Genomic DNA, 26,099 nt, shown 5'->3' on the forward strand with positions numbered 1-26,099 from the left:
AATTACCATACCTTAGCCTGACATAGGCTACATGTCATGTTGACTATTGAACTCACAGTAGGTCAGGTTGAGGAAGTGGAAAACATTCATGCTCCTTGGAGAGAATGACTTGTGTAAAGACTGTTGGCTTGCAAGTTCCGTGACCTAGCTAGTGAATAAATCATACTCTTTGGTGTTTTTGTGGAGCCTCCGATTCAGAACGAGACATGCAATCCGCCTACATCTTGGCTTCATAAAAATAATTTGTTTTGCATTGTGTTTATTTGTTGCTACATAATGCATCGTTTGTTTGTTTTTACAGCATGTCTCGCACACACTACCCGTTATTAGAAGCACAGTTGGATAGATTGTCACAGTCAGACTGACTTTACAACAATACTTCCATAGACACAAAAGTGCTGCTTGTGACTGAGACTGTCACTTTTGTTGTTAAATTGTGCAGGTTTGCCTCTACATCTGAAGTGCTGCTGTTTTTGCTATTACATTGATTCTAGTTCATCTTCTCTATTCTCATGGATATTGTGTTGCGTCTGAGGGGAATTGCTACTGTTTTTCTCAGTAGTTCAATCTGTGGTGTAAAATTATAGGTTATTGTCAGGAGGATTATGGCTAACCACAGATGTTGTAGAGGTGAAGGGAGGGAAAATGTATTTCTCTCCTCTATTTCTCTCTGTCCCCCTCTCTCTGTCACTGTGAGCCAATGTTATTGGAGGGCTGTCCTCTAGTTTTTTTTTGTGCAAAGTGCAGACAGGGATGGTGAAATTAACACAAATTAACCCTACAGGCAGTGCCCCAATCACGAGACCTATTATCCACTCCAGCCTTTACTGCTGCACAGCACAGTGCACTCACATCAATAGCACTCCATATCACTACTCTACCTGTTCTATAGGCTACTGAAGCTACATTTGAATCGGCAACTTTAAATAATAGAGCTCTAGAGTTATTCATACATCAAGTCTGAGGTTGACAAGCCTGTGTAAAGGCCTTTTGTCCTTGGAATTAGAATGTACAGTTTATAGAGGGGAAAAAGTCTGATGCCCTTGACAGATTCATAATTGCAGGAGTGGGTGTTAAAGAAGATTGAGGAAGGTGGTACTGTTAGATAATGTACTGGCCATTCTGTGCGTTGAGATTGAGCTCAGCTGGCACTGTCATTTCTATCTGCAGGCACTGGAATTCCAACTAGCGTTAGCGTAATGACTGGAAGTCTACAGATACGCTAGCGTATGTGTATGTAGAAAAACGGCAAATTGCCAGAATCTTGCAGTATCCCTTCAAAGCACACATGGCTTCACCCGGACTGACCCCACAGGCTGAGGGAAACCCATGGTGAACTTCATTGGAGTGCTTCTGGCTGGGGGAAACGGAGCCACTGGCAGCCCCCACCACAATTGTTTTAGTTGCGGAACTGAGCAGCATGGTCAATTTTTACAAGTACATATTGTGCGTGCAATGATGTCCGGGGTGGGGGGGCCAGTGTTCGTTCTTTACAGTAATTTATTTGTTGTAATATCACAAACGGACGTGGCTGGTTCACCACTAAGGATTCCAGCTTTAAAGCCTCCCATCCACTTTATTTGCTCTCCATCTGCGGGTGTCCTGTCCTTTCCTCACTCATACGGGGCCACTTGCATAGCTTGTATTTTTATATATCAACCATTTATACAGCTGGGTATTTGGTGAGCTCTGGCTGCTATAGATTGGGACTTTTCTCTCTCTAAGTAACAAGAGCACTGCTTGTCTTTCCAGGCATTATTATTTTACACACAGATACAGTAGGCACTCACACACTCATAAAGCCAGACACTCAGATTGTATAACGCTGCTAATTGTGCAAAAGTTGGAGTTGAAAAATATATCAAACATGACTGGAAAGCTGGGTTCCTGCTCTTTTCAATAATTGCTGACTTGTCTTTTAGGAATGTTGCTCAGTGACTGGGCTTATTAGAGCACATTTCGTTCCATGCAGCAATCAGCTGTATGAGGAGTTGCACGCTCTTGCCATCCGACATTTGATATTAGTCAGATAAATAAACGGCATAGCTCATTAACAGCTTCGGGAATATATATATATATATATATTTTTTAAAGATTATATAGAAAACAATAGCATTATTACATAAAAAAAAATATATACATTGATTTGTGAAAATGTAGTTTCTGTAAATAATGTTTGTCTTGACAAGCAAGCAGCTACATGTAGGTCTAGGCCTACGTAAACCTTTCTTTGCTAATAATGACATCGCTGTGTATGATGTCTGATATGAAAAAAGACTGAAAATGTGGAGGACTTTTATTCTGTGATTGTGGAATGCGTGTGCCGAAGTTCATCTCAGAATTGATGGGTTTCCCTCCTCCGCTGAGACGGGTCTGGCGCTAGTATCCAGGACTTACTTAGGCGGGGCTCACTCCAGAGGGAAGGCTTTGACATTCTTCACTTCACTTGGAAACCCAATGCTGGTTAGTAACAAGTTTGAAGTGTCAGATATCTTGAAGATTGTGAAGGAATAAATAGAAATTCTAAAAAAATATTTGTTTTGGAGTTTGAAAATGTACTGGCCCAAGCAGGCCATATGAAAGCTTGATTAACTGACCGGGTGAGCTCGGCAGATGTTGCCGGAGAAGCCCTGAATGTCGAGCACTGACAACCAACCATCAAACAGCAGCAGGTAGGCTGACAAGATCAGTCTTAAGTCTAACGAAATCTAAGTACTTGCGATATTTTGACAGGCTCTCGTTTGCTGGTGTCGAACTTTTGTGACATTGTTTAGAATTTTTTGCAGTCCACTAAGTCAGCGAAATTAAGTTCACCAAAGTGGTCAAACCTGGCTCTCATTTAAACCCTGGACCTGTTTGATGAGCTGGCACTATCATCGTTGCCACGAAATGCCAACTCCAGTTTACCTAGGTAGCATTAATTAGCTAGGTCTTTCAAAATCTCACGGTTCTCTTTTACCTTTGCATTATGCATGCTGATGTTCAGTTTCCGTTGTTCATTCAATTCCAGATCTATCCGTGAGCTGTAGGGCTGTCCTCTACAACAACAAAATATTGGTAGACCGAGACCCGTCATGTTTAAACTTATTTTTCCATATATAGACACATATGAATAAAATCAACTACATATGCACTTAGCTTGTCTGATGCTTTAAGCACACTGTTTGAGTAAATAATGAAGACACACAAATGACTCAAGAAAGAGCCCGATGGTCACACTGTTATAAAAAATGACAGCGAGTGCCTGTGTGATCAGAAATACAGTGTAGACATTGTTAATGTTGTAAATGGCTATTGTAGCTGGAAACGGCTGATTTTAATGGAATATCTACATAGGCGTACAGAGGCCCATTATCAGCAACCATCAGTCCTGTGTTCCAATGGCACGTTGTGTTTGCTAATCCAAGTTTATCATTTTAAAAGGCTAATTGATCATTAGAAAACCCTTTTGCAATGATGTTAGCACAGCTTGAAACTGTTGTGCTGATTTAAAGAAGCAATAAAACTGGCCTTCTTGAGACTAGTTGAGTATCCGGAGCATCAGCAATTGTGGGTTCGATTACAGGATCAAAATGGCCAGAAACAAATATCTTTCTTCTGAAACTCGTCAGTCTATTCTTGTTCTGAGAAATGAAGGCTATTCCATGCGAGAAATTTCCAAGAAACTGAAGATCTCGTACAACGCTGTGTACTACTCCCTTCACAGAACAGCGCAAACTGGCTCTAACCAGAATAGAAAGAGGAGTGGGAGGCCCCGGTGCACAACTGAGCAAGAGGACATTAGTGTCTTCTAAATGACTAAAATGTAATGTAAATGTAGTTTGAGAAACAGACGCCTCACAGGTCCTCAACTGGCAGCTTCATTAAATAGTACCTGCAAAACACCAGTCTCAACGTCAACAGTGAAGAGGCAACTCCGGGATGCTGACCTTCTAGGCAGAGTTGCAAAGAAAAAGCCATATCTCAGACTGGCCAATAAAAAGAAAATATTAAGATGGGCAAAATAATACAGACACTGGACAGAGGAAGATTGGAAAAAAGTGTTATGGACAGACGAATCGAAGTTTGAGGTGTTCGGATCACAAAGAAGAACATTTGTGAGACGCAGACCAAATGAAAAGATGCTGGAGGAGTGCTTGATGCCATCTGTCAAGCATGGTGGAGGCAATGTGATGGTCTGGGGGTGCTTTGGTGGTGGTAAAGTGGGAGATTTGTATAGGGTAAAAGGGATCTTGAAGAAGGCTATCACTCCATTTTTCAACGCCATGCCATACCCTGTGGACGGCGCTTGATTGGAGCCAATTTCCTCCTACAACAGGACAATGACCCAAAGCACAGCTCCAAACTATGCAATAACTATTTAGGGAAGAAGCAGTCAGCTGGTATTCTGTCTATAATAGAGTGGCCAGCACAGTCACCGGATCTCAACCCTATTGAGCTGTTGTGGGAGCAGCTTGACCGTATGGTACGTAAGAAGTGCCCATCAAGCCAATCCAACCTGTGGGAGATGCTTCAGGAAGCATGGGGGGGAAATCTCTTAAGATTACCTCAACAAATTGACAACTAGAATGCCAAAGGTATGCAAGGTTGTAATTGCTGCAAATTGAGGATTCTTTGACGAAAGCAAAGTTTGAAGGACACAATTATTTCTATTAAAAATCATGATTTCTAACCTTGTCAGTGACTACATTTCCTATTAATTTTGCTATATTTCCAATTCAAACTAATTTCATGTATGTTTTCATGGAAAACAAGGACATTTCAAAGTGACCCCTAAATTTTGAACGGTAGTGTACAGTACCAGTCAAGTTTGGACACACCTACTCATTCCAGGGTTTTTCTTTATTTTTACTATTTTTTACATTGTATAATAATAGTGAAGACATCAAAACTATGAAATAACACATGGAATCATGTAGTAACCACAAAAGTGTTCATATAGCCACCCTTTGCCTTGATGACAGCTTTGCACACTCTTGGCATTCTCTCAACCAGCTTCACCTGGAATGCTTTTCCAACAGTCTTGAAGGAGTTCCCACATATGCTGAGCACTTGTTGGCTGCTTTTCCTTCACTCTGCGGTCATTGTCCTGTTGAAAAACAAATGATAGTCCCACTAAGCTCAAACCAGATGGGATGGCGTATCGCTGCAGAATGCTGTGGTGGCCATGCTGGTTATGTGTGCCTTGAATTCTAAATAAATCACAGTTTCACCAGCAAAGCACCCCCACACCATAACACCACCTCCTCCATGCTTTACGGTGGGAACTACACATGCAGAGATCATCTGTTCACTCACACGCGTGTCACAAAGACACGGCGGTTGGAACCAAAAAAGTTCTTAAAATGTTCAATTTTGATTGACCTTCATGTCTTAAAGTAATGATGGACTGTCGTTTCTCTTTGCTTATTTGAGATGTTCTTGCCATAATATGGACTTGGTATTTTACCAAATAGGGCTATCTTCTGTATACCCCCCTCCCTACCTTGTCACAACACAACTGATTGGCTCAAACGCATTAAGAAGTAAATACAATTCACAAATGAACTTTTAAGAAGGCACGCCTGTTAATTGAAATGCATTCCAGGTGACTACCTCAGGAAGCTGGTTGAGAGAATGCCAAGAGTGTGCAAAGCTGTCATCAAGGCAAAGGGTGGCTATTTGAAGAATCTCAAATATAAAATATTTTGATTTGTTTAACACTTTTGTGGGTACTACATGATTCCATACAGTGAGGGGAAAAAAGTATTTGATCCCCTGCTGATTTTGTACGTTTGCCCACTGACAAAGGAATGATCAGTCTATTATTTTAATGGTAGGTTTATTTGAACAGTGATAGACAGAATAACAACAAAAACATCCTGAAAAATGCATGTCAAAAATGTTATTCATTGATTTGCATTTTAACGAGGGAAATAAGTATTTGACCCTCTCTCAGTCAGAAAGATTTCTGGCTCCCAGGTGACTTTTATACAGGTAACGAGCTGAGATTAGGAGCACACTCTTAAAGGGAGTGCTCCTAATCTCAGTTTGTTACCTGTATAAAAGACACCTGTCCACAGAAGCAATCAATCAATCAGATTCCAAACTCTCCACCATGGCCAAGACCAAAGAGCTCTCCAAGGATGTCAGGGACAAGATTGTAGACCTACACAAGGCTGGAATGGGCTACAAGACCATCGCCAAGCAGCTTGGTGAGAAGGTGACAACAGTTGATGCGATTATTCGCAAATGGAAGAAACACAAAAGAACTGTCAATCTCCCTCGCAAGATCTCACCTCGTGGAGTTGCAATGATCATGAGAACGGTGAGGAATCAGCCCAGAACTACACGGGAGCTGGGACCATAGTTACCAAGAAAACAATTGGTAACACACTACGCCGTGAAGGACTGAAATCCTGCAGCGCCCGCAAGGTCCCCCTGCTCAAGAAAGCACATATACAGGGCCGTCTGAAGTTTGCCAACGAACATCTGAATGATTCAGAAGAGAACTGGGTGAAAGTGTTGTGGTCAGATGAGACCAAAATGGAGCTCTTTGGCATCAACTCAACTCGCCATGTTTGGAGGAGGAGGAATGCTGCCTATGACCCCAAGAACACCATCCCCACCGTCAAACATGGAGGTGGAAACATTATGCTTTGAGGGTGTTTTTCTGCTAAGGGGACAGGACAACTTCACCGCATCAAAGGGACGATGGACGGGGCCATGTACCGTCAAATCTTGGGTGAGAACCTCCTTCCCTCAGCCAGGGCATTGAAAATGGGTCGTGGATGGGTATTCCAGCATGACAATGACCCAAAACACACGGCCAAGGCAACAAAGGAGTGGCTCAAGAAGAAGCACATTAAGGTCCTGGAGTGGCCTAGCCAGTCTCCAGACCTTAATCCCATAGAAAATCTGTGGAGGGAGCTGAAGGTTCGAGTTGCCAAACGTCATGCTCGAAACATTAATGACTTGGAGAAGATCTGCAAAGAGGAGTGGGACAAAATCCCTTCTGAGATGTGTGCAAACTTGGTGGCCAACTACAAGAAACGTCTGACCTCTGTGATTGCCAACAAAGGTTTTGCCACCAAGTACTAAGTCATGTTTTGCAGAGGGGTCAAATGCTTATTTCCCTCATTAAAATGCAAATCAATTTATAATATTTTTGACATGCGTTTTCTTGATTTTTTTACGTACAAAATCAGCAGGGGATCAAATACTTTTTTCCATCACTGTATGTCTTATTTCGTAGTTTTGATGTCTTCACTATTGTTCTACAATGTAAAAAATAGTACAAATAAAGAACCCTTGAATGAGTAGGTGTGTAGCTCAGTTGGTAGAGCATGGCGCTTGCAACGCCAGGGTTGTGGGTTCGATCCCTCACCTTCCTCATGATCATTGATGCCCCACGAGGTGAGATCTTGCATGGAGCCCCAGACCGAGGGTGATTGACCGTCATCTTGAACTTCTTCCATTTTCAAATAATTGCGCCAACAGTTGTTGCCTTCTCACCAAGCTGCTTGCCTATTGTCCTGTAGCCCATCCCAGCCTTGTGCAGGTCTACAATTTTATCCCTGATGTCCCTACACAGCTCTCTGGTCTTGGCCATTGTGGAGAGGTTGGAGTCTGTTTGATTGAGTGTGTATACAGGTAACGAGTTCAAACAGGTGCAGTTAATACAGGTAATGAGTGGAGAACAGGAGGGCTTCTTAAAGAAAAACTAACAGGTCTGTGAGAGCCGGAATTCTTACTGGTTGGTAGGTGATCAAGTACTTACAGTGGGGGGAAAAAAGTATTTAGTCAGCCACCAATTGTGCAAGTTCTCCCACTTAAAAATATGAGAGAGGCCTGTAATTTTCATCATAGGTACACGTCAACTATGACAGACAAAATGAGAAAGAAAAATCCAGAAAATCACATTGTAGGATTTTTAATGAATTTATTTGCAAATTATGGTGGAAAATAAGTATTTGGTCAATAACAAAAGTTTCTCAATACTTTGTTATATACCCTTTGTTGGCAATGACACAGGTCAAATGTTTTCTGTAAGTCTTCACAAGGTTTTCACACACTGTTGCTGGTATTTTGGCCCATTCCTCCATGCAGATCTCCTCTAGAGCAGTGATGTTTTGGGGCTGTCGCTGGGCAACACAGACTTTCAACTACCTCCAAAGATTTTCTATGGGGTTGAGATCTGGAGACTGGCTAGGCCACTCCAGGACCTTGAAATGCTTCTTACGAAGCCACTCCTTCGTTGCCCGGGCGGTGTGTTTGGGATCATTGTCATGCTGAAAGACCCAGCCACGTTTCATCTTCAATGCCCTTGCTGATGGAAGGAGGTTTTCACTCAAAATCTCACGATACATGGCCCCATTCATTCTTTCCTTTACACGGATCAGTCGTCCTGGTCCCTTTGCAGAAAAACAGCCCCAAAGCATGATGTTTCCACCCCAATGCTTCACAGTAGGTATGGTGTTCTTTGGATGCAACTCAGCATTCTTTGTCCTCCAAACACGACGAGTTGAGTTTTTACCAAAAAGTTATATTTTGGTTTCATCTGACCATATGACATTCTCCCAATCCTCTTCTGGATCATCCAAATGCACTCTATCAAACTTCAGACGGGCCTGGACATGTACTGGCTTAAGCAGGGGGACACGTCTGGCACTGCAGGATTTGAGTCCCTGGCGGCGTAGTGTGTTACTGATGGTAGGCTTTGTTACTTTGGTCCCAGCTCTCTGCAGGTCATTCACTAGGTCCCCCCGTGTGGTTCTGGGATTTTTGCTCACCGTTCTTGTGATCATTTTGACCCCACGGGGTGAGATCTTGCGTGGAGCCCCAGATCGAGGGAGATTATCAGTGGTTTTGTATGTCTTCCATTTCCTAATAATTGCTCCCACAGTTGATTTATTCAAACCAAGCTGCTTACCTATTGCAGATTCAGTCTTCCCAGCCTGGTGCAGGTCTACAATTGTGTTTCTGGTGTCCTTTGACAGCTCTTTGGTCTTGGCCATAGTGGAGTTTGGAGTGTGACTGTTTGAGGTTGTGGACAGGTGTCTTTTATACTGATAACAAGTTCAAACAGGTGCCATTAATACAGGTAACGAGTGGAGGACAAAGGAGCCTCTTAAAGAAGAAGTTACAGGTCTGTGAGAGCTAGAAATCTTGCTTGTTTGTAGGTGACCAAATACTTATTTTCCACCATAATTTGCTAATATAATTCATTACAAATCCTACAATGTGATTTTCTGGATTTTTTCCCCTCAATTTGTCTGTCATAGTTGATGTGTACCTATGATGAAAATTACAGGCCTCTCTCATCTTTTTAAGTGGGAGAACTTGCACAATTGGTGGCTGACTAAATACTTTTTTTCCCCACTGTATGTCATGCAATAAAATGCAAATTAATTACTTTAAAATCATACAATGTGATTTTCTGGATTTTTGTTTTAGATTGTCTCTCACAGTTGAAGTGTACCTATGATAAAAATTACAGACCTCTACATGCTTTGTAAGTAGGAAAACCTGCAAAATCGGCAGTGTATCAAATACTTGTTCTCCCCACTGCATATCAACAGTAAAACGAGTCCTATATCAACATAACCTGAAAGGCCGCTCAGCAAGGAACAAGCCACTGCTCCAAACCGCCATAAAAAAGCCAGACTACGCTTTGCAACTGCACATGGGGACAAAGATCATACCTTTTGGAGAAGTGAAACTTTTGTGGACATATTGAAGAAACATCTCAAGACATCAGTCAGGAAGTTAAAGCTTGGTCGCAAATGGGTCTTCCAAATGGACAATGACCCCAAGCATACTTCCAAAGTTGTGGCAAAATGGTTTAAGGAAAACAATGTCAAGGTATTGGAGACCTCAAACCTATAGAAAATCTGTGGGCAGAACTGAAAAAGCGTTGGCGAGCAAGGAGGCCTACAAACCTGACTCAGTTACACCAGCTCTGTCAGGAGGAATGGGCCGAAATTCACCCTACTTATTGTGGGAAGCTTTTGGAAGGCTACCCGAAACGTTTGACCCAAGTGAAACAATTTAAAGGCAATGCTACCAAATACTAATTGACTATGTAAACATCTGACCCACTGGGAATGTGATGAAAGAAATAAAAGCTGAAATAAATAATTCTCTCTACTATTATTCTGACATTTCACATTCTTAAAATAAAGTGGTGATCCTAACTGACCTAAGACAGGGAATTTTTACTACGATTAATTGTCAGGAATTGTGAAAAACTGAGTTTAAATGTATTTGGCTAAGGTGTATGTAAACATCCGACTTCAACTGTGTCTATATAGCGATTCGATGTTCCAAACATATTGCTCAACATATTTCTGTTGCAGAGGGACGAGAGCCATGAGTAAACGAGTTTTGATCAGTCATGGAAATTAAAGTGCTAAAAACAAATTGGCTCCGTATTTAAAAAAACAAGCTATAAAGGAAAAATACTGGAGTTAGAAATTTATAAATTATTTTCAAAGCGATCTTATACGCTATATCGTCAACTAATATGTAACTGTATAGATTTTTTCCCCCCATCACTATGAAGTAGCCTAGTTTTATCATACTAAGGCTGTCTAGCGAAGCATAAAACATGCATATCATTCTCTATATCTGTTAATGCAGCATGAACAAGTTACAAGCATGTAACCAGTTCAGCTGAAAATGAAATGGCCTCAGTCCTCAAGGTCGCTTCCTTTTCTCCTCTTAGCTAGCTACATTTTACATGACTGTTCTCCTCTGCTTACTGCTTTGAAGTCTTTATGCATTTTAGCACGGTAATAACCCTCGCCAAATGGCATTTAAATGAAACATTACATTTTACCCCAGCAGTTATTTTTTTATTTTTATTGATTTTCTTCTTTAATAAAACATCACCTTTTTAAAAGGTTTGTGTGGTGAACTTTGAACTGTCAAATGGTAACCGGCTGATATCTCGTGACATGCTTGTGAGGATATGGATTTGCTGAACACTTGACATTCCTCGGTGCAGGCAACCCAACTGTACAATAAAGCAGCAAAGCATTTCACAAAAAGGAAAAGAAACTACCCGGAAACCAACCCTCAGTCAGCAGAACTGGCTGGACCAGTGGCTGGACTCCACTCTGCATTCAGCTTCTTTTTTCCTCCCTCCTTTCCCCCTTTTTCCCTTAGATCCATCAGGCCAGGGCACCCCTCTTCCTCACCCCTGGGTTGGTGCTGGTCAAATGTCCCCTGGTTCGTGGTCACATGGTCGCTGTGGAGACGGCGCCAGATTGTTTCAGTCTGTTGAACAATGGGCTCCTGCTTCCTGTTGTGAAGTTCTAGAGCGAGCTGGAGCCTCTGCACATTCAGCACATCCTACCCTTGCCCTTCCTTGAACCCCCCCCCCCGCCCCCCCCGTGCTGCAGGACGCCGGGGGCTTTTGTGCTGAGCAAGGTGCCCGTGTTCCCTCCAAGGAAGAGAGGAAACGCAAACTTCGGGTTAAATTAGCAGATTAATTCATGGGGCAGGGGCTCCCTCTGGTTATGAGAGAGCTTAAGAAAGCTATTGGTCAACTGCAAAACATACAGATTGATGCAGCACGGGGACTGACCAAGACCAGACGGAGAGCACACATTATACCGGTTTTAAGGTCTCTGCACTGGCTGCCTGTGAGCTTCAGAATTAATTTTAAGTTTCTTCTATTGGTTTTTAAATCAATCCACGATTGTGCACCCCAATACATGTCAGACATGCGTTTAAGTTATGTACCTCAGGTCCTCTGGCGCTGGCCTTTTAACTATCCCAAAGCCTAGGACCAAGAGGCATGGAGAGGCAGCCTTTAGTTATTATGCCTCCAGCCTCTGGAATAGCCTGCCAGAGAACCTGAGGGGGGCTGAAACTGTGGACATATTTAAAAGAGATATTAAACACATTTTTGCTTTGCTTTTCCTTAGGGTGCTTTTTAGTCGTTCAGTTTGTCATTCTTTTGTTTTTGATCTTATGTTTGTGTAGTAAATGTTTCAGCTTTTATATAAATTGTTTTATGTTTTTTTTCCTGTAAAGCACATTGCGTTGCATTCCATATCTGAAATGTGCTGTATAAATAAAGCTTGATTTGATTTGAGTAACATGGTGGTCGGGGAAAGTGTCTGATTTGCGGTTTAGCCTAGTAGTCGTAACATAAGCTTTGATTAAGCCAGGGAGAGAGAGTGCAGTTGCATGTTGACTTGGATGCTCATTCGTAGCCGCAAGGCTTAGCTAGGCTACAGCTTTGTGAAAGGGATGATTTCTTTTCAGTTTAAGGTCACTGATTCCTGGTGAGAGAGGAGAGCAGCTGCAGTAGTGAGCACAGTGTAGCGGTATTGCTGCTTCTAGAGAGCTGAAGCGGAAGTTGGCAATGATAACACCAACAATGTCAACTGAACTTGCAGATTTCTTGTAAACCAATTACAGATTTCTTGGTCGATCACAAACTGTTAACGGGATAGCATTCATTATGTCACTATCTGAAAACCCCTTATGATATTAGCTTTGTCTCTCTGTTTTCTGGAGTCTGTGCTGCGGATGTTTAGCCCTGTTCCACACAGTGCACTACTGCTTTTCCACTGTCTGCCAGTGAGGCTGTAGTGAGGTGGATATCCATTTGATCCAGCCACGCCAATGCATCTGGAACCAGGAGCTGCTCGGCTCAGCCCTTACTAATAAATGATCTAGCTGCATACGGATGTGTGTCAGTCTACATTTCCTGTCGGCTTCCCAGTCTTACGTAACAGAGAAGTATGCAGAGCATGCACCACTGTAGTGCCATTTAACATCTAGTTAGGGGTTTTCATGTCATTGTGACAATGACAGTGGAGTGGGAGAGACTTGTTTGTAAAGGTAGTGGTGATGGTGATATATGAGGAGAGGTTTGATGGTGGGTGAGGAGTGACTTACTGTTACCTTGTGGCTGTCTGTCTGCTTCTTCCCACAGCACAGCACTCACCTGCAGAGTCAATCGCCTGGCAGGGAGCATCACTCAGAATCATGCTCCCTCGCTCTTTTCCTCTTTTTCATCCCTCTGCCTTTCAGTTTCCCCCAATATCTCTCTCTCGCTCTCATCATGCTGCCGTGGCAAAGTGAACTTTGACAAGGACACCCGCCGGATAAATAACCATGTCACGCTGTGGTGTCAGCCGTGACGCTAACTCTTTCTCTGTCTGTCTCTCTCTCCCCCTCTTGTCTCTCTCTTCAATCTTTCGTCATCTTTCAAGTCTCTCCTGCTCTTTACTCACTTTCTTTACGCACTCTATCTACTCTCCTTTCTTATATTGCTCTTCTGTGTCAAGTCTTGTCACTTGTGCATCCCCGCTGTGTTGGCTTACATGTCATATTTAATGCAGTGATTCGCCGGCAATGTGCCAAAACCCGCTAATCCAGCTTGTGCCAAGGGGTAGGTAACCCAACACCAGGTCTGTGTGAGGAGAGGAGAGGACACAGCCTCATGACTAAATTAGTGATTTTCCAGCCTCTTCCAGGTTAGCGTGTATAATGGTGTAGGTTTGTTCTGGTTTCACCCAAATTCCTCCTCAGTGATGTCATGCATGGCTATGTGGGGGCGGCTATGTTAGTGCCTGCCCAGCTTGCACTCATGTTTGCCTGGTCATAGAAAATCAGTGTAGACTGACAAACGTTTTGCTCAAATCAAATTTAAAATAAAATGTTATGTCACATGCGCCGAATACAACTGGTATAGACTTTACCATGAAATGCTTCCAACGATAGAATTTTAAAATAATTATACAAATACAATAGTAACACAAGGAATAAAATGCACAAGGATGGAGCTATATACAGGGAGTACCAGATCAATGTGCAGAGTTATTTGAGGTAGATATGTACATGAAGGCAGGGTAAAGTGACTAGGCATCAGGATAGATGAGTAAAATAATGAACAAGAGTAGCAGCAGCAAATTGTGTGTGCGCATGCGGTGAATGTGTGTGGGAGTGACAGTGTGTGTGACCTCAACGACCTGTGCGACTGGAGTGGAGCTCAGGTGGACACAGACTGATATGGAAACTGAGCCAGTGACTGCCTCTGATGCAGTTGTGGCAGATTGCGGTGTTGTTGTGGAGGCTTCTGTCACTCATGATGGAACATCCCATCCTACATCCAGGACAACACTCCTTGGTATCAGACGGATGCAGCTACTACAACACTGGACTGGCCTGCGGCTGCTGGGAAACTCGCTGCTCTGGACTGTGCTGACCACTCTGTCTCACATTCCATGTACCAGAATGCTGCAGTTGGCGAGGACATTCTCACCTTTATTGTTAAGGCGATTCTGTAATCTGTAATATAATCTCTCTGGTACCCTGCAAACCATGACCCATTTTGTATTTTGTTTTATACATCAGCCTTCTGTGTGTTCTCTATTTGACTCCGTCTGCATATTTGCAATAAAACGCAAAATGTTTCTCCATCTCCTTAGCTATCATACTCTAATTCCACCATGCATTCCACTGATTTCAAAACTCGGTCCTCCAGAAAATGGAAAGCAACATCTTTGCAGTTCTACTATGTGATATCTTTCAAAAAAGACATGTTAGAAAGGATTACCTACACATACTGACCAGCTCATGTTATAGACCGAAGCATGCTACATGGCAGACCAATCCGAACTCATCTCTCGGAATGTCCAGCCCATCCATTATCAGTCAATCGTGGCTAGCGGGAAGGTTCCTGTCTTTTTCTGTGGCTAAACCAACTAGGCTCGTAATTTTAATACTTTTATTCGCATTTACAGATGGCATACAAGTTTGTTATTGAAAGTTGAAAACTTCACATGTTCCAGAAGGCATTTCTGCATTTTGATAAAAAAATAGAGTTTACATTCAAATGGCTCTCCTGTGAAGTAGTGATGTGCGACATACGCCTAGTTCCCTGAAATGAGTCACTTTGTACATTGCTGGACATGACCACCTTGTTGACCTGATAGCCAGCGAGGTGAGACAAGTTGTCTCACCAACAGCTCACATGCATAAACCTTGCATAAACCTACCCCCAGTGCAAATTGTCTGGGTAGCCATGATTAGCTGTTCAGGAGTCTTATGGCTTGGGGGTAGAAGTTGTTCAGATGCCTTTTGGACCTAGACTTGGCGCTCCGGTACCGCTTGCCGTGCTGTAGCAGAGAGAACAGTCTATGACTAGGGTGGCTGGAGTCTTTGACAATTTTGAGGGCCTTCCTCTGACACCGCCTGGTATAGAGGTCCTGGATGGCAGGAAGCTTGGCCCCAGTGATGTATTGGGCCGTACGCACTACCCTCTGTAGTGCCTTGCGGTCGGAGGCCGAGCAGTTGCCATACCAGGCAGTGATGTAACCAGTCAGGATGCTCTCAATGGTGCAGTTGTAGAACTTTTTGAGCATCTGAGGACCCATGCCAAATCTTTTCAGTCTCCTGAGGGGGAATAGGCTTTGTCGTGCCCTCTTCACGACTGTCTTGGTGTGTTTGGACCATGATAGTTCGTTGGTGATGTGGACACCAAGGAACTTGAAGCTCACAACCTGTTCCACTATAGCCCCGTCGATGAGAATGGGGGCGTGCTCAGTCCTCTTTTTTTTTTTTTCCCTGTAGTCCACAATCATCTCCTTTGTCTTGATCACGTTGAGGGTGAGGTTGTTATCCTGGCACCACACGGCCAGGTCTCTGACCTCCTCCCTATAGGCTGTCTCATCGTTGTCGGTGATCAGGCCTACCACTGTTGTGTCATCTGCAAACTTAATGATGGTGTTGGAGTCGTGCCTGGCCATGCAGTCTTGGGTGAACAGGAGGGGACTGAGCACGCACCCCTGAGGGGCCCCCGTGTTGAGGATCAGCGTGGCAGATGTGTTGTTACCTACCCTTACCACCTGGGGGCGGCCCGTCAGGATGTCAGTGCTACAGGGCGATTAGTCATTTAGGCAGGTTACCTTGGAGCTCTTGGAAACAGGGACAATGGTGGCCAGCTTGAAACATGTTGGGATTACAGACTGGGACAAGGACAGATTAGAAAATGTCTGAAGACACTTGCCAACTGGTCTGCGCATGCTTTGAGAACAGACCCTGGTATTCCGTCTGGACTGTTTAAACGTTTTGCTCACTTCGGCCACGGAGAGCGAGATCACACAGCGTTATATTCCTCAACGCGAGCATAACAGGCATTTAGCTCGTTTGGAAGTTCTGCATCGCTGGGCAACCCCTGGCTGGGTTTCCCTTTTGTAATCCATTATAGTCTGCAAGCCCTGCCACATACAACGACCGTCACTATATAGCAAAGTTGGGTTGGAACTCATAAGATGTCACCCTTCTCCATCGGCGCCAATATTGTCAGCTCTAATGCAACATCTATCTGTCTGAGCTGAGTTATTTGGGTCCGGTCGGTGTAACACATTCATTGTGTAGTGGAGATGGTGAGTGCACTGTGGGCCTGCCTGCTGGACTGCATTTTCCTGTTTTATTGTGGTTTTCGTGTTATTTTTTTTTACATTTGAGTCATTGAATGAAATGCTTTTCCTTAGAATAGAGGGAGCCGATGGAGAAGGGAGAGGGAGAGCATGTAAATCTGTCTAGTCCATTGTGGAATGACTGATGTTAGGACCAGAGGATAGGATAACCCTATACTCTCAATAAGCGATCAGTTCATTGTCCACTTTCAACAGCATCACCGAGACATGTTTGACTCCCTCAAACTCTTTGGCACATATACAGCAAGACACTAGAAAGATGTGGCATCATGTCTAGGGCTTCAGCATTTCAAATATGTAGCCTACTGTACATATATTCCATTCGATTATCAGCCATGGGAGTTTAGTAATTTTTGTAGGATGTTTTGCACTGGACATTTTGAAGATCATTGGTGATCAGTGTGTCCATCATCATAATAATAGTTATTAGGTGGGTGCTCATTTGTCCTATTTAACAAATGTACAAGATTGTATTATACGCATGTGTGAATTGGAAATGTGTGTTTTGCATATCCCAACTACCCTTGAGACACCCTCGGAGTGGGTTCACTGCCAGGGTCTGCCATTATCAAAGCGACTTGGAGCAATTAGGGTTGATTGCCTTGCTCAAGGGCACATTGACAGATTTTTCACCTTGTCTGCTCGGCGATTCAAAATGTTGTGATTTGACTTGCGATATATACTGAACAAAAAAATAAACTATCAACGATTTTACTGAGTTACAATTCATAGAAGGAAATCAGTCAATTGAAATAAATTCATTAGGTCCTAATCTATGGATTTCACATGACTGGGCATAGGCTCGCCCACCCACTGGGGAGCTGGGCCCAGCCAATCAGAATTTGTTTTTCCCCACAAAAGAGCTTTATTACAGACAGAAACACTCCTCAGTTTCATCAGCTGTCCGGGTGGCTGGTCTCAGACGATCCCGCAGATGAAGAAGCCGGATGTGGAGGTCCTGGGCTGGTGTGTATTTACATGTGGTTGTGAGGCCGTTTGCGCTGCTTTTTGTGCATATGGAAAATTTCTGGGAACTTCTATTTCACCTCATGAAACATGGGACCAACATGTTGCGTTTTATTTTTGTTCAGTATAGATCAAAAACATTGGAATCATAGAAATTGAATGATTTATATTAAAAAGCTAAGTAGAAAGCGGCATCGTTCTTGTTTGGAATAATGGGTTGACTGCATTTGACCTAACATAACAGTATGCAAACTTATAGTGAATCTAACAGTGGGGAGGAGGAACTGGGCTGCTTGAGTGACATGGGGCGTGGCTTGGTGTGTGTGTGTGTGTGGGAAGTAGCTGCAAGTGGAGAAAAAACATTGAACTATAAAAATGGACGTTACACCTGGCTCAGTGACGTTTTTAAAATATTGCATGCGATGTAGATATTGCAAATGTCAATATTTCGATGTGAATTTGATTAATTGTGCAGCCCTACGTCAGAGCCACTAAAACAGGTGCGTTTCAAACTCATCATAGTCCTGTCATCAGTCTCACTTTGGTTTTATACATGGAATCTCTTAAAGAATGGCCTTGAATCTGTTGAAGAATTGTGATAGTATGTGTTCTGTTCTGGGCTTGGATAAGGCCAAGGTTATCTCTAGGGAGATGGTAGCCTTTGTAGTGAGTTTCTGTGTGCGTGTGCTGCTGATGTCACCCACAGTGAACAGGTAGGCAGGCAGTTCTAAATGTGACCGTGTCTTTACTGAGGGATGAATCGTGTTTGGCTAGGGGCTGCAGCAGATCTCCATTGTCTACTGTTCAATTCACTTAGTGATCGTTATGTCTTAAGCACTTCTTGCGCAGTGTTCCCTACCACCGACAAATAGCACTGAGGTCAAGGCTTCCCTCCGGCCAATGAGAGATGGTTAGGCCCAAGATGCTGTGATGTCATCAGGGCCATAGTAAATAGAACTCTGAACTGGGGTGTACAGGAACTGATGTGCAACTTCCTATAATATAATTTCTACCATACAATTAGATGGGTAGCTATCTCCCTTTTTGTCCCTTCTGTTATAATGATAAAGGAGAGTTCCCTCTTCACCCTGACCATTCTCTTTAACCTGTCACTCCCAGAAGCTTTTTAACAGGCTCTTAAATTACTTTTACCAAAGGCTATGGATATACTGACAAGATACATGTCTCTCCGCCCTAACAATGGGAGTCGTTGTCCACAAAGTGGCATGGCTGGCTATCTAGCTCCTTTCTTTGGATTGGTGGATACATTATTGTAAGCCTTTTTTGAATATTCGATGAGGGTTGTTGACGTCAACCGCCTGTATTCAATGCTACTAGCCTCATGCCATGAATATGCAGAGCCATCTCGAGATGACTCCAATATAAAGTGTTTTTTTATCAAAGTTGCCAGGATCTCACGTCCTACTTATATCAGTACACTTGTAACAACTTAAGCATTACAAAACTTCTATTAGATCAAATAAACTTCACGTAACAATTAAGCCATACATATTTTTTGTTGACCAAATTCGACACTCATTAACTTCCATTCAAAAGCTCCTTGCTTGGTGGGCGAAACAATGATAAAATGCCACATGCTGGAGGGAGTGTTTTTGGTGAGTTGGGCCCCTGTCTTCCTCTGCTTTTACACAACTTTTGAGTCTACTTCCATGACTTTTGTCTTCATCAAGGGACTTTGTCTGTGTGTAGGGTAGATATGTAATTGAAAAGGAAGAACTGAGGCTACACATGAGTGAAAGAATGCGGTGCCTGCCTGGTGTGGTTGTGGAGTCTCACCATTGATAAAGGTTCAGGTCCTGGTATTGTTGAGCCCTTCGTGGAAATGTGGTTTATGTTAGCCCATTACCAGTGAGCTAGGCCAGGGGTGGGGTATTGACCCTTGTGCTTTCTCTTGTTTAGCTATGCCCTCAGGCTTCATTCAGTCAAAACTGGTATCTGTGTTACCTGGATATTTAAACAACAAATTAACATTTGACCTGTGTGCAGCAAGAGAGTACGTTTGAATTATTTCAAATTGTCAGGTCTAGGCTACATTGTTTTGTTCATTAGGCAACATTAATAAAAAAATATAAGCTATTTTTACCAGTAACCCATAAACCCGGCTACTGGTTTTGATTTGAATAGGCTAGGTCTCCATGTTTGTGCTTCATATGCACTCCAGGGCATTAGCTAGGGGAATTCCAGTGGTAAAAGGCCTGATTTGCTTTGTGGGGAGGAATAAAATCCTTTGCTTACATTCCCAAATTGTATGTTGTTTGGCCTTTTGTTTAATAAAGAATTATTTTAAGAAAATAATGAAGCTGTCATCTGATATGATGTAAAAATGAAATGTCTGTGAGTAGTTGTGGTGAGCCATGGGGGGTTGTGCCAAACAGCTGTGTACAGAATAGTTCTGAATCAGAGATGTGTACTGCTTGGAGTAACAATTACATAACGCCTCCCCCTGCCCCTCTCTCTGTCAGATTCTATTCCTGTCAGTTACCATACCAGCTGCAGGCGCGGAGGTGGCACCTCCAGCCCTGTGTGTGTGTGTGTGTGTGTGTGTGTGTGTGTGTGTGTATCTTGATGGAGAGCTCCCTGTTTTTTTCCATTCAGTTTAAATTAAACTCCCCTCAGTGTCTGGTATGTGATCTGAAAGCAAAGTTGGTTTTGGCTGCATTTCAAGTCTGAACAGCTAGATGGATAGATGGATAGATAGATGGAGGATTCTCCCTCAGCCCCTAATAGCCCTGGAGGGAGAAGGAGCTCCATGGCCCACATAATCAATGAGCCTCAACCTAGACAAATACCTGCAGGTTGTAGGCTACTACTACACTATCAGAATCACAAACTGACACATGCCTTGCAGTCCCAGTTCAATATACACATGTACACTCCCACATTACTACAGAAGTAGAATAAGGTGAGAAAGTAAAACAATGTTGAGAAAAACATGCTCAACTTGTCCTAGAAATAAAGGTTCACCAAATGTAGCCATGGATAGTGATAGATCAATGTTAGATAGGCCCATGGGCACAGTATGCAGCAACACCTCCCGCTGCTACCCTGCAGATGGCAGGTTGTTGCTGTGTCAGGGTTTCTATGTGTGAGTATGGTCTGTAGGTGTTATGCCAGCCAGGCCTGGCAGACAGACAGGGTGACCGTAGAGTGGTGCCTGAGAGGCAGCTGGTGTGATGTTGGTGATCTGGCCTCCCACAGGTCTTTGTTATTGGAAAACAGGTTAACTCGTTGTTCCTCCTCATGCAGGCTGACAGACAGACAGACAGACAGACAGTCTCTGTCATGTTGTCAGCAGTGAGTTCAACAACAGATCTGAGCAGGACTTGTACTCAACTCAAGCTATACCTGCCCTGAGAGCACCTATGTTCCCCTGCAGGAGCTTTCTGGACCAGCTATTCAAAGAGCCCCAGGAATGGGGTGTTTTGGCATCACCACAATGCCTCGTCATCATCAGACATTCTTGTTTGGCTGGCACACCTAAAATGTTCAGCACATGATTACTAGTTGGAGTTCTAATTGGTATTGTCAGACCATTACTATGAGCCGAGCCAAATGTAGTATGAGGTTGTGAACAGGACTTTGGAGTCCACATTGAAAAAGGGTCCAGAGATGTTTTTTCAACAGAGTTACTAAATGGTGAAATGCTGCCAAATGAAACGTTGGGCAAGGATCACTTCCCATCACCCCTCCCTACCCTGGTCCCCCGCCCAGTCCCCAAGAGACCATGCAGCTCTGCTCTGTTCTGATCATCTCTCTGTTGGGGTGCTGCTCAGTGTCAGGCTCAATGACATCACCAGTCACTCAGTCACAGCAGCACAGCACCACCACACCCCTTTTAAGTACTGTGTGCAGCTGACCTGATATTAAACCCCTGGCATAACACTTGTTGTTTAGCCACAAAGGCCATTCATCCATCCCATGTGCTGCAACTGCAGATAACCACACAACCTGCAGATACTGTTGTCAAGCTTATTACCATCAAGTTAACTAAGCTGCAACATGTAGAAGAGTGAAGACCCTTTGACGAATGTCTTCAAAGTATTTCTAAATAGCCTTCTGCTTGAATATGCCCTTTCCCTATGTTCTCTTCCCACTTCATAGCCAGTCAGTCTGGCACCAATTGACAGTTGAGTCCAATGAAAATGTTGATGTTTCTAGAAATGCAGTGTGCCTGTGTGAGAGAGGCCTACTATGGTGTGATTGATTGATTTATTATACAGTGCATTCGGAAAGTATTCAGACCCCTTGACACTTCCTCATTTTGTTACGTTACAGCCTTATTCTAAAATTGATTAAATTGTTTTTTCCCTCATCAATCTACAGTTGTGGTCAAAAGTTTTGAGAATGACACAAATACTAATTTTCACAAAGTCTGCTGCCTCAGTTTTGATGATGGCAATTTGCATATACTCCAGAATGTCATGAAGAGCGATCAGATGAATTGCAATTAATTGCAAAGTCCCTCTTTGCCTTGAAAATGAACTTAATCCCCCAAAAACATTTCCAATGCATTTCAACCCTGCCACAAAAGGACCCGCTGCCTTCATGTCAGTGATTCTCTCGTCAACACAGGTGAGAGTTTTGACGAGGACATGGCTGGAGATCACTCTGTCATGCTGATTGAGTTAGAATAACAGACTGGAAGCTTTAAAAGGAGGGTGGTGCTTGAAATCATTGTTCTTCCTCTGTTAACCATAGTTACCTGCAAGGAAACATGTGCCGTCATAATTGCTTTGCACAAAAAGGGCTTCACAGACAAAGATATTGCTGCTAGTAACAGCCATGAATTAAGAATGGTACCAACACATCCTCCGAGAGCAACTTCTCCCAACCATCCAAGAACAGTTTGGTGACGACCAATGCCTTTTCCAGCATGATGGAGCACATTGCCATAAGGCAAAAGTGAAAAATAAGTGGCTCGGGGAACAAAACATCGACATTTTGGGTCCATGGCCAGGAAACTCCCCAGACCTTAATCCCATTGAGAACTTGTGGTCGATCCTCAAGAGGCGGATGGACCAACAAAAACCCACAAATTCTGACAAACTCCAAACATTGATTATGCAAGAATGGGCTGCCATCAGTCAGGATGTGGCCCAGAAGTTAATTGACAGCATGCCAGGGCGGATTGCAGAGGTCTTGAAAAAGAAGGGTCAACACTGCAAATATTGACTCTTTGCATAAACTTAATGTAATTGTCAATAAAAGCCTTTGACACTTATGGAATGCTTGTAATTATACTTCAGTATACCGTAGTAACGTCTGACAAAAATATCTCATAACACTGAAGCAGCGAACTTTGTGAAGACCAATACTTGTCATTCTCAAAACTTTTGACCGACTGTACACACAATACCCCATAATGACAAAGCAAAAACAGGTTTTTATCAATTTTAGCAAATGTATTACAAATAAAAAATGTAAATATCACACTTACATAAGTATTCAGACCCTTTACTCAGTACTTTGTTGAAGCATCTTTGGCATCAATTAAAGCGTAGAGTCTTCTGGGGTATGACGCTACAATCTTGGCACACCTGTACATGGGGAGTTTCTTCCATTCTTCTCTGCAGATCCTCTCAAGCTCTGTCAGGTTGGATGGGGAGCGTCGCTGCACAGCTACTTTCAGGTGCCTGGTTTCCTCCTTTCCTTTGGTGGAGTGCTGCAGAGATGGTTGTCCTTCTGGAAGGTTCTCCCATCTCCACAGAGGAGCTCTGTCAGAGTGACCATCAGGTTCTTGGTCGCCTCCCTAACCAAGGCCCTTCTCACCCGAATGTTCGGTTTGGCCGGGCGGCCAGATCTAGGAAGAGTCTTGGTGGTTCCAAACTTCTTCCATTTAAGAATGATGGAGGCCACTGTGTTCTTGGGGACCTTCAATGCTGTAGAAATGTTTTGGTACCCTTCCCCAGATCTGTGCCTCGACACAATCCTGTCTCTGAGCTCTACGGACAATTCCTTCAACTTCATGGCTTGGTTTTTGCTCTGACATGCACTGTCAACTGTGGGACCTTTTTTATATAGACAGGTGTGTGCCTTTCCAAATCATGTCCATCAATTGAATTTACCACAGGTGGACTCCAATCAAGTTGTAGAAACATCTCAAGGATGATCAATGGAAATGGGATGCACCTGAGCTCAATTTCGAGTCTCATAGCAAATGGTCTGAATACTTATGTAAATAAGGTATTTCCGTTTTTATTTTTAATAAATTAGCAAAAACTTCTAAACCTGTTTTCGCTTTGTCATTATTCGGTATTGTGTGTAGATTAATGAGGGAAATGTTGTATTTAATCAATTTTAGAATAAGGCTGTAACGTAACAAAATGTGGAAAAAGTGAAGGTCTGAATGCACTGTACATGCATACACACACACACACACAAACACACACACTCAAAAGGTATTCCTGTCATTCCAGCTGGTTTATATTATCCTACTACCCAGGTAATTGAAAGCTGAATAGCTCCTAACGTTGTCCTCGTCCCCCCCAGCTCCAAAACTTAGGGATCAACCCGGCCAACATCGGGTTCAGCACTCTGACGATGGAGTCTGATAAGTTCATCTGTATCCGAGAGAAGGTGGGCGAGCAAGCGCAGGTGGTGATCATCGACATGGCCGACCCCAACACGCCCATCCGCAGGCCTATCTCTGCAGACAGCGCCATCATGAACCCTGCTTCCAAAGTCATCGCACTTAAAGGTAAGCCAGTTAAAACTGACAGTCTGAATTTCATTTAAACTTAATTTAACCAGGATAAAATCCCTTTAAGAGGTTAAAAACCTGGGAAACAATTGGAATTATCAAGTTATCCTATGTAAAACAGGCCTACCATTTTGTACACTTGTGTTGATGTTTTTATTGATATAGTACAGCAGCATTTAACCCTTAATGGGCCTGCCTTCATGATTCAGTTTTGACATGTTTGTGTTGTAGCCAGCAGATTTTTGTCAACATCCAATGTCCATACAGTGTTGAAGTAAACATCTGTTTATGTCCACATACATACAGCTATTTCTATTTAGTTTTGTAAAGTATTTTTGATTGGCCCAGACATTAGTCTTACTGACCTATGACCCAACAGTAGTGTACATTGATAGTCTTGTTCAGCAGCCATAATTGCTTTGTCTGTTTATGTTTTGTTTTTGTTTCTCTGTTTTGTTTGTTCTTTTTTATTATTTTTTCGGCTTTCTTATGTGTATGCAGACGGTGAGTTAAAATTTCAGTACAACTGAGTTGTGGAAGTTTTAAATCCTGTTTTTAAATCAGCATTAAAAAAACAACCATAAGACTTTGTTCAATTCTGATACTAGGGTCACTAGAAACACACACAAGCATACGCACACACTCTCACACTCACTCCAGTCTCTCCTTTCATATTAGACACATCATCACCATGTTATCATACAGCTTGAGACTGACTCCCACTGTTCCAGTCCCACTTGTACTCTATTCCAAAACATGTCTATGCACACAGATGGACATCATTTTGTCAAAATACAGTGGCAGGAGTTTTATTATGGAATCAGAACTTTTATTTTTACATTACCAAAATCCATTCACATATATTTTTTCATACATGCTATATTTCATGCACCTATGTTTAAGCTATTATCTAACTATTAGGCCAATCTAAACAGGATTTATCTTTCACAACCTTCTAGCTTGAATGTTGGCATTACATCAATATGGTTTCTTAGATGTACCAATGATTTAGTATCTGTTTGGGGGTGGAAATATTGTGGGTTGACACAAATTTGTTGCTTGCCATTTCGATTCCCTCCCCAGTTCCTCTGTGTTTGAATGTAACGTTGCCAAAACCCATGGGATCCAATAGGGATCACTACCTTTGTCATAAGAGCTATGTAGTTTTATCATGGCTCTAAGTTTAGGTTATATATTATCCTGAAACGAGACCACATTAGTTGGGAGTAAAGCAGTAAGTAGACATGGGCTAGGTTACTCATGATGTAATCTGTTTCTTTTATTGAGAGATTTAGAATTCCCTCATAGCTAGCTAACTATCGCTGTAGATCCTTGCTCCTCCCTCTGTTAGAGGCAGTGAACGTGGCCTGGGTGATGATATTGATTGAATCAGTGCCCGTATTCTGATGGTAGCTCTGCTCAGATTAGATTATATACATATCCAGTGAGTCTTCCTCTGATATTCTACCCTATCAGATGATGGAGTGGATGTAGCAAGTGTATATTTCAGACCAGAAGGAGTATAGAGATGATGAATAGGGCCCTTTGACGAGTTACCATGGCCCAGAGGGCTGAAAATCAGATTAGCCACCAATTGATTGGTCGTTAAAGTAAAATACCCTTTGATTGGTTTAAACCAGTAGATTTAATTAGAGTCGTCCTCCTCCCTGTAGGTCCAACACTGCCCCTCTCCACCCCCATCCCCGCCACCAATCCTAATGTAATTTACACAGGCCCAAACCACTTAAACAAACCTCCTGGTTTTTACATATTTCCTGGGATTCCATTCAGACAGACTGACACAGACCCCATCCATGTGACAGTAGTGCTCGGTGTGTCCTCCTGTCCTCCTAGCTTCCTCTCTCCCCTTCTTTGTATTGTGACCCTGCGTTTTCCCTGACTGCCTGGTTTCAGCAACCAGTAATATATCTGAAAGGCTCATTTCTAGCAACTGAGTGAATAACTAATAT

At 42.9% G+C, this 26,099-nt stretch overlaps 1 protein-coding gene across 1 annotated transcript in view; it reads left to right on the forward strand.

The window, feature by feature from the left end:
- LOC311136256 (clathrin heavy chain 1-like) overlaps nucleotides 1-26,099 on the forward strand; it is a 77,313-nt gene that overhangs the window by 1,389 nt on the left and 49,825 nt on the right. The window contains exon 2 of the mRNA XM_084170387.1: nucleotides 23,919-24,126. Coding sequence (XP_084026513.1) covers nucleotides 23,919-24,126 — 208 coding nt within the window. The remainder of the gene's footprint in view (nucleotides 1-23,918; nucleotides 24,127-26,099) is intronic.

The sequence above is a fragment of the Coregonus lavaretus genome (assembly GCF_964263955.1).
Source record: "Coregonus lavaretus genome assembly, chromosome: 10".
NCBI lineage: Eukaryota > Metazoa > Chordata > Actinopteri > Salmoniformes > Salmonidae > Coregonus > Coregonus lavaretus.